The sequence below is a fragment of the Acipenser ruthenus genome, chromosome 7, assembly GCF_902713425.1.
Source record: "Acipenser ruthenus chromosome 7, fAciRut3.2 maternal haplotype, whole genome shotgun sequence".
NCBI classification, from domain to species: domain Eukaryota; kingdom Metazoa; phylum Chordata; class Actinopteri; order Acipenseriformes; family Acipenseridae; genus Acipenser; species Acipenser ruthenus.
In genome coordinates this window covers 54,653,504-54,671,977 of record NC_081195.1, presented here as the reverse complement: position 1 = coordinate 54,671,977, position 18,474 = coordinate 54,653,504, and the positions used below count along the sequence as shown (strand labels likewise).

Here is an 18,474-nt window from a genome sequence, read left to right as displayed (position 1 = left end):
AAAATAAAGTTAATTATTTACGCAAAGGGGTATACTACAAGAAGTCACTGCTGAAAACAAGATGATTCATTCCATAAGATTTATGGACACAAAAAGAATCATTTTTAGTTAATAGGTACCATGAGTCTGTCAAATCTACTTAAACCTATTCGTTGGTGATACTGCTGTGCCTTGTTGCGTTTCCTGTCACATATGTGTTACAGCTGGAAGACAGCAGTCCTCCCTACGCCAGATTTCATAACCCAGACTAGCCTACACAAAACTATTCTGAGTAAAGGTTACAAACTTGACTACTGTCTGAGGAAAACCTGTCTGCACAATCAATGCTCCTTTGTGTGGCATGGTGGTGTTGTTTTAAACTTGAGGCTAGGATTTTGATAAAACTGAAGTCCCAGCTGCTTGGTGCTTTATGCTTGTAAAGGTTATCAAGTGGAATGGATCTTGGCACCCTTGCTAAAAAAAACTCAACCCAGTATGGGAAAATGGTATCTTGATTAATGACCATGAAAAAACAGGTAAACCAACTTTAGATTTCCCTCTATCAAATGGAATACATATTTCAGAACCTCAAACACAAACAGTAAAATGTGAAAGAAACAACTTTTATTTTGTATAAAGGCCAACTAGTTATGTGAATCTTTTTTGTTATTTAAATCTCCCTATCACTGCTACAGATAAAGATGAAATCATAAAAATAAATTGCACGTAGTCATACCAAACATATTTACAGTCTACAGCTGACAAAATCTAAAGAAAGCAATTAGCTGAAACAAGAGTGTGTATAAGTTAGGTAGTCATCAATTATATAATAACTAAAATAAAATAAAGCCATTTGGAAATTGCCGATTTTTCAGGACCAAAAAGCAAGGAGCAAAATAACTGGCTGTTATTTTACCCTTTTCATTGTGCACTGTAGGAACTGTAACAATGCTGGATATCATCATCAGGCTGTGAGATAATTTACCTAGCAGTGTGGAGTAGTGGTTAGGGCTTTGGACTCTTGACCGGAGGGTCGTGGGTTCAAATCCCGGTGGGGACACTGCTGCTGTACCCTTGAGCAAGGTACTTTACCTAGATTGCTCCAGTAAAAACCCAACTGTATAAATGGGTAATTGTATGTAAAAATAATGTGATATCTTGTAACAATTGTAAGTTGCCCTGGATAAGGGCGTCAGCTAAGAAATAAATAATAATAATAGTCTAAACTGCAATCAGAGCTAAATGTATGATAAATCTTAAAGCTTCATCTCTCAGCATTACTGATGAAGAGGATATATATCCTCATAATCAATGAATGGCATAAGTTTAATAGAAATCAACATTTGCTTAGTTTACAAGATAACACTCACGTTTAGCCTTTAGGTTTTATTTTTGGGGGGGGGGGTTGGAAAGGAGATTAATATGTGTTTTAAAGTTCATTAGTCTGTAAAAATTCTAAGGTAAAACGTATAAGTAAGCAAGTCAACAAACAAACATTTGGGTAGACAACCCTATTGGCTAATGCCTCCTTCAGTTTACAACTTCCAAGAACAGTATTAAGCGGTTATTACAAGAAAATCTTATTAAACTGAATGCTTCTCCATGATGTGAAGATATATCTTTCTATTAGTCATCTCTAAGAATAATAAATTACTGCTTTGCGTCACCATATTTATGAGTTTCAAAGTGCTTTTAAAAGTCCAATCAATCTTATCTGTTAAAGTATGGTGGTAACTTTTTGCTCATTAAGAAGCACTTTGTTTTTCCTTTCAGTCTCAAAATACTAATAATACTATTTAATTGTGATCTTTACTTTTTACATAATCATTTGACACTTTTCGAGGTTAATAATCCTGTCTCTTGTCTCCATTATCATTTAACAAGCCTAATAGTTAACTATTAACATTTATTCAAGCTTTTCAACCGAAACCTGGACAATGTTAGGTAAACAAAATATGTGAAAAATGTATCATGACTCCCCTGAGCCTAATACACAGAAGGGCTTGCTGACAGGTATTGGAGCTGATGGCTTTGCCACCTTCAGAGGAAGGCCCTTGTGACCATTCTGTGGGCAAGCTCTCCCAGGGGGGTCACAGACCAGCATCACCCTTTTCAAAGCTCTATAGAACCAGAAATATTAGAGGCAGCGTGTTTACAAACCCAGGGGGCTAGTGTTCTGCCCATATGGCCACACATGTCACCTGTCATTTAAGATACTTTATTACCAATTAGCACCTCTGTGAAGATACATAGCACACACACACACTGCGAAAAACTAATCAGTCTAATTTAGGTCACAAGCAGTTCCTACAGCCAGGAGGAATGAGGTGATCTAACAATGATAGAAAAGCAATGTGTTCAACAAAGCCAGAATTTCAACCCTGGTATAACGCCATAGCTATCAGATAGCTAAAGCAAGAGAATTACCTCAAAATAAGTTACACATGTTACTAAATTGAGACACAAGAGCTTTGTGTTTAAGTTTATTGTAAGTATTTGGTTACAACACGTGGCATGTCTTTTTTTAATTCTCATTGAGTATAGTTTAAGTTGATGTGCAGTTTCTTTAAATAAATCAGCTGGAATTGCATTTGTATTACAGTGCATCTCTTGGGAAGTCAGGATCAAATCAAGGGCATGCAAAAGTGTAAAGATGTGCAGCCTGCTTGGAAAATCTACTGTGTCCTGTATATGAATCAATCAACTAGTATTTTAAATCACTAAAGCCTAACTCAACTTTCCACAAAAGTATAAAATATTCACCACAAAATAGTAAAATGTAATAATGTAAAAATACGTAGTATGATACTTAAAAATTATGAAGGGAAGTAATATTTATATTAATATATATTTTACAGTACAATTCATATGATGATGCTTAATGTCAGTGTCCTAATACTCTCCTAGTAGTGTATCACTACTTGCTGTTTATGCTTTTAAGGTATTCTTTGTTTATTGCACTTGGCAATGGTATAATAAGTTTCTATGCCCTTCAACTGCTAGAGACGCTTGTCTCCTTCTCAGCAGGAGCTTTGTTACCAAGCATATTTACTTACACATTCTATTATGAAGAATACTTCGGAATGACAACCCCCGAAGGCCATGGCAGTTTGGATGATGTCATTAAGTGGATCACTATCATTAGAGCTGGATATACATTTCATAATTACTGGTTTGGAAGGAACATGTAGTGAACAAACAAACAGCTGAACATTCTGATCTGATTCCAGGTTAATTAGGATAACTGAAAAAATGGTCTAGTTCAGCAGAACAAGTCTTAGAGCTAAGCTCAGAATGGTTTCAGCATTAGGAGTAGCAATATCAATCATGAGACCTTGACCAGAGAAAGGGAAAACCCGCTAAGGTTTATTTTCATGCTGAACGACAAAACAAAGTATATAGAGATTACGAAAGGGCAATGGAATGCAACCTTCATTTACTGTAATTCTGCAGCAGATTATTGTAAACCAATGCTGTGTTATCTACTATAACAATCGTTACTGCACACCATGGAGAACAAATACATAGATGTTGCATGCCAACTGCTCTAAACTTTAAACTTCTAGACTTATGTTCACCACTACCCTCCTAACAAATATGTGTTACACCCTGTGTCTCAATACAGCTGGCTAGCAGAATTAAAGGTTTACATTGCAAACTAATAATAATAATACAACATTGTGTCTGTTTATGATGAACACATGCTGTGTTATGCTTTAATTGACCATATTTTTTTGAAAACACAAAAAATAAATCCCAACCAACTTTCTTTTTTATATCTTATAACAGGCATTACAAGTGTGAGTTTAAGTTTGATGACTAAAGCCCATTTGTGTCAGTGGAGTACACATAATTCTACCCACTACCCGATTCACATATGAAAGAATCATTTTTAAGTGATGTAACCCAATGCATTTGAAAGCAACCCTCATGGCTACACTCCACACACTCGCTTTAGGAGCTTAGCAGACCTGAACTGGGACTTTGAAGTCAATTATAGTGAGACTTCAAACTCTTGTTTATAAAGAAGTGGGTTGTTGCAATCCAAATACACTCCTCCTGCCCAGCTCACTGGCTTCAGCCTCTCAACACTGACTGGGTTTGGCTTGAAGGTTTAAATGTTCATGGGTATGTAATTGCATACAGACCTTGGCACACTCAAAGCAGCCTATTATATACCATTATCCAAAGTAAAAGGTATGCAGACAGAATAATAATGGGACTATAAAAAAAACAAAAAAAACCCAAAACATTACACTGGCAAACGTTAGTTTTGTTTAACTGGAATTGGCTTATGATTCCTGAAAAAGCCACTGGCCGTCAGGGTATTTTAAAGGAAATAAAGATAAGACATTCCAGTAGGAAATGTCAAGGAAACAGACAGTTAAACCCTTTAATGTTGCGGAAAGACATTAGTAAACAATAGAGGAAAAATCCCCACAATTTTAAAAATCATAAATAAGCTTTTTTAACCTTGGACTGCATGTTGTAACGAGGCATTCCACTAGATCTGTATTAACTGTATACAGTATCACTTACTATGTGCATAAATAAGTAGTAATCCATGCAGGAATAGACCACACAGGATTTACAACCAATAAACATGACCCCAACTGGTCAGTGATTGAATACCCATACCTCTTTCTGAGACTTTGAAGAGCCTAGTAAGTATTTACAAGGTACTTTACAGCACTTTAAATAAACACAGAGCATACATTTCAAAGTGCAATTTAAATAATTAAGGTGTTAACAACACCCCACAACTGCTACATGTACAGTTTCTTGTTATTGTTTCTTGCCCAGTGCCTTGAGACACTAATAGATGCCATATTGAATGGTGATCTCATCAATCAGTGAATTTATGCTCCAACTTTTACCACTTATTGCAAATGTTGTGGCTTTGAATACTGAAGTCAAAGAGAATATTATTATTATTATTATTTATTTCTTAGCAGACGCCCTTATCCAGGGCGACTTACAATTGTTACAACATATCACATTATTTCACATTTTACAGATATCACATTATTTTTACATACAATTACCCATTTATACAGTTGGGTTATTACTGGAGCAATCTAGGTAAAGTACCTTGCTCAAGGGTACAACAGCAGTGTCCCCCACTGGGGATTGAACACACAACCCTCCGGTCAAGAGTCCAGAGCCCTAACCACTACTCCACACTGCTATATAGAATATAAACACTCTACAGTATTTTTCAATCACAGAATCATTGCTTTTGAGAAGTAGCCATTATTCATGAATTAATGATACATTTATTTTGCATAGTGCCTTTTACTCAAGCACATTGAAGAGATTTTATAACAATAAAATGTAATATTTAATAATGAAGCAATTGTTATTTTTTTACATTATATTGTGTATTTCATGTAATGCTTATTTGATGGAAATAAACACACACACAAACACGTTTTAGTTTTCTTCTTGATGGCATTTTTACGTTTTACGTGAAACTGCAGGTTGTGTTCAGAGCAGATGACCCTAGCTTAGGTGTCTGGTTATGTAGGCTGGTCTGTATCAAAGGGTGAATGAAAGTTTTCTACAGTGATTTTAGCCAGCTTATGCAGTTTATTGTAGTTTTGACAACTGATGACTTTCTTTTACTTTTGAGCAATTGTACCCCATAGAGGCAAGGCTAAAACAGCCACACAAATAAATAAATGGAGGATCTCAAATAAATAATAAGGCTACATTATCAAAGCACATTCAAATTCTGTAAATACAGAATGAAAAGCAATTAACAGTGAATACAAAAACAAAACAAAACACCCAGACTTTAATAATCAGAGGGGGTAAGGATATTTGAGGAAATCAAGAAAACATGCAACTAAAATAGTTACATTCAAAAGACAACAGGTTCAATTTCAAACAGAACACATTAAAGTTGTGTGTTGTTTGAAAGCATCAAACTTCCCTCTCTGTACAGAATTTCAGATCTATTTGTAAGGCATTTTATAACATATAGGGCTAGATTCTAAAAGCCATTTACTCCTAATCAGTACTGTATTTATGTTTTTAAAATGCACATAATAATGTTACCAAACCAGATATGAACTCATATGTTTAATTTAGGGGCTTGTATGTAGGCTTAATTAATATTATATTTGATCAATTCTTTTAAATGGCTCCATTTCGTTTTATTTACTGTACAAAATTTGAACTCATTAGTCAATAAAATGCTAATGTTTTATTTGTGATTTTTTTTTTTTTTTTAAACTGTTGTTAACATAACCTTTGTGTTCGCTTGGGGCAGGGAAATGTTCATGTAGAGCCCCAGGGTTATAAGTACTCCAGTTGCTGCAGAGAATTTCAGTGTCTGCAAAGCAAATGGACCTTTGATCTACCATCCAAACACCAACACCCCTAACAGCCATATACCAGCATATACCATGCAACATGCTGGCTGATGGAGAAGAATCAAGGAAACACCACAATTAGTCAAACCTATACACAGAGATACATGTAGTTAACCCTTTCATTCATTAAATATGGAAATTAGCTGGGAAAAAAAGTAATTTTGGACACATCATTTATTTTTTTGACAATTTTTTCCCCATTGCTTTAAATACAGGCAACTATACTGGGGCATGTTACAGCAATAGTCTCCAACAAAATCAATAAATGTCAAATTTAAAAATAAATCATTAGGTGTTTAATTATGTGTTTTATATTGTGAACATTGCTTAGTAGAAAACAATACTGTGGTATCTGACATAATTTCCTATGACAAACTTTAAAGAGGAATATTTCCACTTCAGTAATTTAACAGCAAATAGTAAGCTTAAAAAAAAATGTGCTGAAGTGGGTTGGATGAGTGGACATGCTTAATACGATAAGGATTATTAGGACAAAGCTTTTTGAACTATAACATAATACTTGTACAGCTGCCAAAATCTGAACATGGGAGTAGGGATGGTAAGGATGTGAAGATGGGTGTTCCCCTCCTGTAAGGCCAGCCAAGGGAGACTTTATTGCAATTCAGCTCCCAAATAATACACATTGGTGCACGTTTAGCTTAACATCTGACATATGTGTGTGTGTGTGCGTGTGTGTGTGTGTGTCTATATATATATATATATATATATATATATATATATATATATATATATATATATATATATATATGAAATTAAAGCTGTATATGAAATTAAAGCTTTGATCAATGTTTTCTGTTCAAAAGATTAGCACTACGTTAATGTTTAAATGCTGGATTTAACTGTTTGTTATAGTGCACATTGATGTCTGGGTAATACAGTAAATATAAGGGGAGGAAAGAAATACTGTGACATCACCACACTTAAACTTTGATCAATAAATACATTAATTGATAAATTAATGACAAATATGCATATGGTTAGGGGATGCAATCTACACAACTGCCTTGATACACAACTGTCTACAATCTCATGCTCCGTATTTGCAACTTTGTAGTTAAAATTGTATCATTTATTTTAAACCCCTGGAAAAGCTAGATGTAATGAATGTCCTCATAACCTAGGTTACAGCAACTATTCAGTTCTAGATTAATGCAATATAAACATTTCCTTCTTCAGGGTTTAAAAGTGAAACAGAAAAAAAACCCAAAAAACATTACATTTAAAAATGTTCAATCATCATAAATTTCACAACTTGATGCTGTAAACATCAACGTTTAACTCAGAAGTGCCCAAAGTACAGCATCCGCTCTGTTTTTGAAGCAAGGATCTAAATGTAAATGTGCAATTTTCTCACATTTTAACTTGATATATAAGGGTCTATTATGCTCTTCTCTTTTGTAGTTTTGCTACTGTATTCCATGGTAACACTGTATATTGGTTATTAGCTTGTGAAACAACTGCATCCATAAGAAAACTCCCCTCTTGTGCATCGTGTTTAATAAAGAGGAAAAGCGCAGACAAGTAATACAATGTGGAGTAACAAAACTAAAACGGCACACCATAATGAATGGTTACCATGGGACAATTAATATAAACATGGTCTATAGCAGCACTTTAACTGGGCACTTTAATGGAAGTTCAGTGTCTACATTCTCTGTGCTATCCCGTCATTAGTTATATATTAAAGGAACTCCTCGTGACAAGCAATTCCTGGAGATTGTCTTTGAAATTATATAAATTAAATATTGATTGATTAATCGATTGACCAAGCAATCCATTTGTGTCAGCTGTTGCCGTAGTTTTAAATAAATGGAACACTGCTGCTATTGCTATTATTTTGCCAGTAAAACATTTATTTGGCTCTTACAAAGGCCAGGTGTGGAATTAGCTGCCAAACACTCCCTACACAACTTAAACACAATTACATTAGTGGCAACTCCGGATATAACCTGCATACCTAAAGGGGGAATTAATAACTAAAATTAAAAAAAAAAAACATCATCAACTCCCAATCCTCACAGCCTTTATAAAGTTATGTTTACATTATGTGTTCTGATTACAATAACACTGAGTGTGCTGTCTAACAGAGGCCCTATGCTTACAGTAAAATAAACATAGAGTGATACAGTGCTCTGGAATATGGATCCAAGTGAGGAGTTTAAATTACTTATCTAAACATGGTACTCATGGGTGGATAGCTGGGTGTGTGACGGCTTTACGACCCTGGGGAGTGGGCTGAGACTTCTTTGTTGTACCATGGTATACACAGGCAGACAGACTGCTTATGGCATACCATCACTGTTCACAAACATGTGAGGTTGAAATGTGGCTGACCTACATACACTATTCCAGACAGGAATGAGTGTTTTGCTTTGAAAAATGATATTGCATCAATGTTCAAGTATATTGCTTCTCCACCCCTTTTCTTTCTGCTCATTGATACGAGAGGTAGTTGATGATTCCAGGAGGGATGTGTAACTTCGACACTACTTCCAATGCTCTGGTCCCCAGGGCTTTCCTCAGAAAGACCCTGCACTGCTGCTGCAAACTCAGAGGCGTTGCTGGAATCAGAGGAGGAGACAATAAAAGTAATCATTCCATATAGAACGCTAATACAATACACAACCACATATGTATAGGTTATATTTGCCAGCCTTGGGCTGGAGGCTGTGATCTTATATAATCTGTAAAAGCTATAAAAGGCACTGCTGAAAAAATAACTAAAAGCTAGCTGTGACAATGCCTCATCATGACTGAACTGCATGTTTTCATTTAAAATAAACTAAATAGTCTATTCCAAATACATGGGCATGTATTGTAAAATAAGGCTTGCAAGCGCCACCTAGTGGTCAAAGAATAAATTGAAGCTAATATATACATTAGAACCTGTCATATCCAATTGAATTGGTTCCAGGTGTCCATCAGATATGTGAAAATATTGTATCTCAGAGGGAGTTGTTATACTACATTGTAGTTGTTTTATTAACGTGGGGGCATTATAAATGAACAATGTCAGGTGCGGCAGCGTGTCTAAAACACCAAAGTACGATACTGGATGTGTAATATACAAAGAAAATCTGAGAAAATTATTGAAAAATAAAGCACTGTAACACTGTATTTGGCAATTTACAAAACAGCATTCCAAAATATTTCTTAGTGTGCTTTCTCAGTCTATGCCAAAGTAATCCGACTGTGTAACCCGAGACAGAAACAACAAGAAAGCAGCGTGAAGCCGTGCACACAAACACAAACTGGCTTTGGAGATGGGCGAGGAAATCCTGTTGCAGCTTTGTAACGGTACAGTAATTACATTAATCCCTTGCTTCCTTTTATTTAACATCGTTAAACTGGGCACTTACATGAAGTGACAGCATGTAAAACACGCCGTCTTTTTATCATTTTTTTTTTATTTTTATCTGCAACTGAATTCATTCCGTCCTGCTAAGAGCTGAATTTACTGTTGTAGACACATAATATAATGTACATTGATCAGCTTCCATCAGTACCATTCAGTTGGTAGCACACGTGCTAGAGTCCATCGGTAAATAGAGGGTATCTTAACTTACAGAATCGGATATGACAGGTTCTACTGTACTGAACTTATAAATGACTAACTTGTGCATTAAAACATTACAGTATCCTAAATAAAGTCCATGTGCAAGTTGGGTGAATGTGCTCCACTATACCAAAAGCAAACCTACTTTCATAGAAGTGCAGGCACAGTGATGGAGGAGAGCCAGCTCGGGTGTAGTCAATTGGCTTTTTACCACGGGTATCTCTGGCATAGACGTTCCCTCCAAATTCAACCAGCATTTCTATCAAGTCCACATTATTTACTTTGGCTGCATGATGAAGGGCCGTCTCGTGTAGCTTTGCTGCGTTCACATTTGCACCTTGTAAAGCAAATTAAATGATTTCATGTCTTCTTTTTTTTTACATAATCAAATTCATGCTATGATTCTTTCATGCTAATTTGTGCAACAATGATATGCTGAAAATTCTTAAAATAAGGGCTGTCAAGTTTAAATGTACACCTTTTACAAAATTTAGCATTGTTTGCAAATAAACAAGATGTATGTAAAATAATCTGTTAATTAAAAAGTGAATCTTGAGTCTATAGACTAGAACCCAATCTCTGGTTCAGTATTTACTAGTTTTAATTTCTTTAAGAACTTCAAGTGTGACAACCAAATATACACTAGAATATGGCAAATATTTATTTCTTCATAAAAACATAACCAGTACCTGCATTTAGTAACAATTTCACACATTTGATATAATTTCCAGCACATGCTGCATGTAGTGGAGTCCCAAAGTGGCAGTCATGGGCCTCTAGCAGAGCCCCCTGTGATATTAAAAGCCTCACACACTCTGAATTACCTGAAAAATGAAATGATATCATGACAAATCTCTGCTTTAATGATGTAGGACAAAAAAAAATGAACTGTGTCCAAGCCTACATCGATTAATAGTGGCACCATCCTGTTTTTACTGTCTTTGTTTAGTTTGAAATGTGTTTTGTCTAGCATACCTTATAATTCAAAAGGGAAGGCTGGAGAAACTGGCAGTGATAATTTCTTTCAGCATTTGAACTTACCTCTCATGCATGCCTCGTGCAGGGGTGATGCTGTGTACAGGGGAGGGTTTATTTGTGCTCCATGTTCTAAGAGTACATTGATACACTCTATGCTTCCAGAAGCGCAGGCATCACACAGAGGAGTGCTACCGTCAATATCTCTTGCATCTACCTAAAAAACAGTGTTAGTGCAGACGCTTTATGTCAGAACAGTAAGCAATGCTTGAAACATCATTTTGTGTTTCTTGTTTTTGCAGTGAATGTTAACCCAAGACAAACAACAACAGCACAGGGCACACACAAATACATATGCTTACCTGGGCTCCTGCAGCCAGCAGTAATTTCACACACTCTGTCTGACCTTTAAGGCTTGCCCCATGAAGTGGGGTTATTGAATCTGCAGTAACTACATTCACGCATGCTCCATTTTCAATTAGCTGTTTTAGTTCAAGAACATGGCCATGGCTGGCTGCTTCATACAAAGCATTCCGATCGACCCAAAACCCTGTGTAAAAATGAATGCACATGTATTAGAGGCTCAAATAATTGACAGTTCTGATCAACTAAAATATATATTGTAATTACAATCATTGATTCAAAATTAGATGGATTGTCCAGGTGTGGTAGATTTACACATTTATTTAAGTATTTTACTTTTACTATTGATAAATTGATTATTATTTGTTTAAGTATCATTTTTTTCAAGTATTTGATTGCAAGCAATAGCAGAAATGATCATACAACCCCAAATCTTTTATTTTTTTCATTTCATATTTAAAACCAGAAAACAAAAACAAAAATTGATTCTCGTTTTTCATGTCTGTAAAAATTGACCTTGTTCTTAACAAGCCCCAAAAAAGCGAAACCCAGCCACGCCCCATTTCCGGTCACTCTTGCCAATCTTTAAGAAGCATAAAATGGGGGGGGGGTTATTACTTTCCGTTCTGCTATTAGGCCTACTTTTCATTGATATAATATGTGTCTGAAATATGCGCTACATCTAGCCTCAGACGACTCATGTAATTTTGAAATATGTATTTAGGAGACTAAAATTAAAGATAGACGCATTTAAAATCATCTAAACGTATACAACCTTTGCCTTTTTTCCATACACTACATGCGTAATAGTAATACGAGTACAGTATTAGTAGTAAGCCATAGTCTTTAGCAGTATATTGCACCACAGTAACTGAATTGTGAATAGCAGTATGATAAGTTTGATGCATAGTCCAATATATTTAGCATAATAAATACTGTACAGTAATGAAACATAGTAACATAGACACGTATATATATTGCAGCACTGGATGTAAATGCTATCAGAAAAAGATTTATTTGCAGCAACTTTATTTGCAGCAACTAGTTCACAGCAAGTAACACAGCTCACAGCACCCGATTCTCCACTCTCTGAATCCAGACACACTCACACACCTGCTGCACTCTCTTTAATAGCCCCTCAGACACAGACATTGGGTGCGTTCACAGAGATCATTATGCGCTGATTCTGTGCAGAATCTGACCAGTTCATAGAAGTTCATTGGCTAAATTGGTCAGATTCTGCACAGAATCTGTGCAGAATGATCTCCGTGAACGCACCCACAGAAACACAGTTAAAAATATGTGAGGTTTCTACCAATCAGTGCCCACTGACCTTTAACTAACATCAGTGTAACAGATTAGAACGTTCCTCACCCAATCAGAGTCCTGTACAGTCGCACAGGGTTCATGTGAAAAGCACCTGGTGACCCCGTGCAGACTCTGATCCAGCGTGAAATCTCAGCATCTTGCTGCATGATGCAAGCAATCAAGTCCCACAAGTTAACAATTCCGGAATGCAATACAGCCACAGACAAAGCCGGTCTGCCTGCACGCACCGCTACAATGTATATTTGAAGGAGGTACATATAAGTTTGAAGGAGCTATAACTGCAGTGTACAAAAATTGTGTACATTTGGATGTACACAAAAGGTTTTAATTGACTGAAAAGCCCTTCTGCTGTGTGGAAAGAAATGTACAGTGCCTTGCGAAAGTATTCGGCCCCCTTGAACTTTGCGACCTTTTGCCACATTTCAGGCTTCAAACATAAAGATATGAAACTGTAATTTTTTGTGAAGAATCAACAACAAGTGGGACACAATCATGAAGTGGAACGAAATTTATTGGATATTTCAAACTTTTTTAACAAATAAAAAACTGAAAAATTGGGCGTGCAAAATTATTCAGCCCCCTTAAGTTAATACTTTGTAGCGCCACCTTTTGCTGCGATTACAGCTGTAAGTCGCTTGGGGTATGTCTCTATCAGTTTTGCACATCGAGAGACTGAAATTTTTGCCCATTCCTCCTTGCAAAACAGCTCAAGCTCAGTGAGGTTGGATGGAGAGCATTTGTGAACAGCAGTTTTCAGTTCTTTCCACAGATTCTCGATTGGATTCAGGTCTGGACTTTGACTTGGCCATTCTAACACCTGGATATGTTTATTTGTGAACCATTCCATTGTAGATTTTGCTTTATGTTTTGGATCATTGTCTTGTTGGAAGACAAATCTCCGTCCCAGTCTCAGGTCTTTTGCAGACTCCATCAGGTTTTCTTCCAGAATGGTCCTGTATTTGGCTTCATCCATCTTCCCATCAATTTTAACCATCTTCCCTGTCCCTGCTGAAGAAAAGCAGGCCCAAACCATGATGCTGCCACCACCATGTTTGACAGTGGGGATGGTGTGTTCAGGGTGATGAGCTGTGTTGCTTTTACGCCAAATATAACGTTTTGCATTGTTGCCAAAAAGTTCGATTTTGGTTTCATCTGACCAGAGCACCTTCTTCCACATGTTTGGTGTGTCTCCCAGGTGGCTTGTGGCAAACTGTAAACGACACTTTTTATGGATATCTTTAAGAAATGGCTTTCTTCTTGCCACTCTTCCATAAAGGCCAGATTTGTGCAGTATACGACTGATTGTTGTCCTATGGACAGAGTCTCCCACCTCAGCTGTAGATCTCTGCAGTTCATCCAGAGTGATCATGGGCCTCTTGGCTGCATCTCTGATCAGTCTTCTCCTTGTATGAGCTGAAAGTTTAGAGGGACGGCCAGGTCTTGGTAGATTTGCAGTGGTCTGATACTCCTTCCATTTCAATATTATCGCTTGCACAGTGCTCCTTGGGATGTTTAAAGCTTGGGAAATCTTTTTGTATCCAAATCCGGCTTTAAACTTCTCCACAACAGTATCTCGGACCTGCCTGGTGTGTTCCTTGTTCTTCATGATGCTCTCTGCGCTTTAAACGGACCTCTGAGACTATCACAGTGCAGGTGCATTTATACGGAGACTTGATTACACACAGGTGGATTCTATTTATCATCATTAGTCATTTAGGTCAACATTGGATCATTCAGAGATCCTCACTGAACTTCTGGAGAGAGTTTGCTGCACTGAAAGTAAAGGGGCTGAATAATTTTGCACGCCCAATTTTTCAGTTTTTTATTTGTTAAAAAAGTTTGAAATATCCAATAAATTTCGTTCCACTTCATGATTGTGTCCCACTTGTTGTTGATTCTTCACAAAAAATTACAGTTTCATATCTTTATGTTTGAAGCCTGAAATGTGGCAAAAGGTCGCAAAGTTCAAGGGGGCCGAATACTTTCGCAAGGCACTGTATGTATGTGTGTATAATAATATATATATATATAGTACTGTGCAAAAGTTTTAGGCAGGTGTGAAAAAATGCTGTAAAGTAAGAATGCTTTCAAAAATAGACATGTTAATAGTTTATATTTATCAATTAACAAAATGCAAAGTGAGTGAACAGAAGAAAAATCTACATCAAATCAATATTTGGTGTGACCACACTTTGCCTTCAAAACAGCATCAATTCTTCTAGGTACACTTGCACACAGTTTTTGAAGGAACTCGGCAGGTAGGTTGGCCCAAACATCTTGGAGAACTAACCACAGTTCTTCTGTGGATTTAGGCAGCCTCAGTTGCTTCTCTCTCTTCATGTAATCCCAGACAGACTCGATGATGTTGAGATCAGGGCTCTGTGGGGGCCATACCATCACTTCCAGGACTCCTTGTTCTTCTTTACGCTGAAGATAGTTCTTAATGACTTTCGCTGTATGTTTGGGGTCGTTGTCATGCTGCAGAATAAATTTGGGGCCAATCAGATGCCTCCCTGATGGTATTGCATGATGGATAAGTATCTGCCTGTACTTCTCAGCATTGAGGAGACCATTAATTCTGACCAAATCCCCAACTCCATTTGCAGAAATGCAGCCCCAAACTTGCAAGGAACCTCCACCATGCTTCACTGTTGCCTGCAGACACTCATTCGTGTACCGCTCTCCAGCCCTTCGGCGAACAAACTGCCTTCTGCTACAGCCAAATATTTCAAATTCTGACTCATCAGTCCAGAGCACCTGCTGCCATTTTTCTGCACCCCAGTTCCTGTGTTTTCGTGCATAGTTGAGTCGCTTGGCCTTGTTTCCACGACGGAGGTATGGCTTTTTGGCCGCAAGTCTTCCATGAAGGCCACTTCTGACCAGACTTCTCCGGACAGTAGATGGGTGTACCAGGGTCCCACTGTTTTCTGCCAATTCTGAGCTGTTGGCACTGCTGGACATCTTCCGATTCCTTGGCCGACCAATGCGTCTACGGTCCTCAACGTTGCCCGTTTCTCTTTGTGCTTCTTCACAAGAGCTTGGACAGCACATCTGGAAACCCCTGTCTGCCTTGAAATTTCTGCCTGGGAGAGACCTTGCTGATGCAGTATAACTACCTTGTGTCTTGTTGCTGTGCTCAGTCTTGCCATGGTGTATTACTTTTGACAGTAAACTGTCTTCAGCAACCTCACCTTGTTAGCTGAGTTTGGCTGTTCCTCACCCAGTTTTATTCCTCCTACACAGCTGTTTCTGTTTCAATTAATGATTGTGTTTCAACCTAGATATTGAATTCATGATCATTAGCACCTGTTTGGTATAATTGTTTAATCATACACCTGACTATATGTCTACAAAATCCCTGACTTTGTGCAAGTGTACCTAGAAGAATTGATGCTATTTTGAAGGCAAAGGGTGGTCACACCAAATATGGATTTGATTTAGATTTTTCTTCACGTCCAAAATGTACATTCACACAGACAAACTTCAGCGAAGCAATGCCGCATGCGCATATCTCAAAGTAGTGCAAAATTCGAGAGGGGTATCTCTGCAGCTTTGATATGTTCCTCATATGCTTCTTTTTTCAGCTACTGAGATGCATTATTATTTGGGAAATGTCATACAGTGTGATATGGATAACTATAATAATATGTAATAATGCACACAGTGATATGCATATTACCATATGACATTCCCACTGCAATCATGTGCCGTCATCTGGATTTAAATAATAATAATAATCTTCATCAACACTGTTTCAAAACATCCCTTGCATATTTATTATTAGGTCTCCCCTAATAATAAATATCAATCAATAAAAAATAAAAATAAAATATATTTTTATGCAGTCAATGACATACTATACAGTATACAGTACAGTAGTAAAATCAAATGTATACCTAGAGAGCACTTTCTTTTTATTTTAGCCTGTAGGCTACTGGTACACATTGGTGTACAATGCAAATAAAAGATTATTTTAAACTGAAACTAAATGATTTTATAGTGTTTTTTTTTTGTTTTGTTTTTTTAACTTGGCCTACTTAGTAGCCTATACAATTAACACAAAATAGGTGGTCCATGTTAGCAGCACATGTGTGCAGTCTATTGATCCCAACTCGTTGGGGAAACCAGAAATGTCATAGAAATGTGTTTTCAAGGCTTGTAATTACACCCTGACTTTAGTGAAAATTAGGTACATGGGTGTTCGCCTCAGAATGCATTGAGCACAACTGGCAACACACCAGTAAAGCGGACTGGGAAATGCCAGCAACAATTGCGACTGTATAAAACATGTTTCAAAAGTTCTTAACAAATTGATGCAACTGTATGTGTCGCAATTGCCGGGAGCTTTAGTACATTTCATTATAATATTTGAGCACCCTGATCTGCACTATCTCCAACTCATTCTTGCGAATTTATGCAGGAACGCCCATAATTATTCATCTAAGGCTGAACCGCAAAGAACAACTGCTGCCGCAAAGCATGCAGTTGCCAAGTCCGAGTACCACCCCGTTTCAGTCCTCTGGTTGCAGACTCGTCTCGGGAGTTGATTTGCTTCCTCTTTGCACTTCTCGGCTACCGTAGCTGAGTGCAACTGCTGTATCATTTCAAATAGCCCAGCCTACACATCACATCATATTATGCTTTCATTTTCAAACGTGAGTTACCGACGCCGTGTTCTTAATATCAAAGCGTAAGCAATTTGTTTACCATGTGACATGACATTACTATCACATATGATCAGCTAGTAGTGGGTTTGTTGTCGTGTCGTCAGCAAAATAGAACAGTGTCCTACTAAGCGTTGCTGGTGTAACGTCAGAAATGCCGGGTTGTTGACAGCACAGCGTACCACAGGCAACACAGGCAACACAAGTCCCACTCTCTTGTCTTGTTGCCGTCAACGAAAGATGCTCATGTGACCATTTTACACAGTTTATGTTCACTGTGTGAGTAATAATGATCCTTATATCATTATGTTACTTGTTAGTATTGATTTCAGCACAATTTTACATTTGAAATCGACAGTACATTGAATATTATAATATTCTAAATGATAATTACATAGTTTCAAAAAATAATTTATATAAATTTAAAAAAGGGAGAGAGAAACGCTGCATTTCCTAAAAATAATCTCAGGATTTTTGATCAAACAAGATGTACTGCGATCCATACATACGGAATCTGTTGACACTGTATCTGCATTCTTTCTGGTTGCTCAGTTTGAGCAGTTTTTTTTTTTTTTTTTCAATTAGTTAAAACTCACCAAAGTCTCCTGTATTGCGCAATCTAGCAGTCGGTCTTGCCATTCTACAAACGTTGAAGATATGACGAGAAAAACGTGTCCCGTACAGGTGGACCGGCACAGCTGTCAGAAAATGTTTGGTGTTTCAGCTAGTCTCACGTGTTTAGCTTCGTGCGTCCAATGCAAAGATTTAGGCGGTAACAGATTTGTGGGATTTGTAGTTCGTTTAAAATACATGTGTAGTTCTACTGGCATGCGTTATAGGATATTATTATTTGTTTATTTAGCAGATGCCTTTCACGGCTACTTACAGAGACTAGGATGTGTCAGCTACAGAGTCACTTACAACAACGTCTCACCCGAAAGAAGGAGCACAAAGAGGTTAAGTGACTTGCTCAAGGTCACAGTGAGTCAGTGGCTTAGCCGGGATTTGAACCAGGGACCACCTGGTTACAAGCCCTTTTTCTTTAACCACTGGACCACACTGCCTCAAGTGTCTTTTTATACCATCGTAATAATTTTTCAAAAAAATTAATAGATCTAGGCATATACAATTATCCAGAACACCTTTGCAGATACTGTTAGTTACTTATAATGTTTTTATAAATTGTGTTAAATAATAGTTTATATATTAT

The 18,474-nt window shown here is 37.2% G+C and overlaps 1 protein-coding gene across 1 annotated transcript; it reads right to left on the bottom strand.

Moving 5' to 3' along the window:
- Window positions 1-7,125: 7,125 nt before the first annotated feature.
- Window positions 7,126-17,990, bottom strand: LOC117415106 (ankyrin repeat and SOCS box protein 13-like). Its single transcript, XM_034025078.3, has 6 exons — window positions 17,861-17,990; window positions 11,271-11,458; window positions 10,975-11,125; window positions 10,623-10,757; window positions 10,079-10,270; window positions 7,126-8,938 (listed from the first exon to the last, which is right to left on the bottom strand). The coding sequence occupies exons 1-6, from the start codon at window positions 17,901-17,903 to the stop codon at window positions 8,811-8,813; spliced, it is 837 nt and encodes a 278-aa protein (XP_033880969.3). The 5' UTR covers window positions 17,904-17,990; the 3' UTR covers window positions 7,126-8,810.
- Window positions 17,991-18,474: the final 484 nt, after the last annotated feature.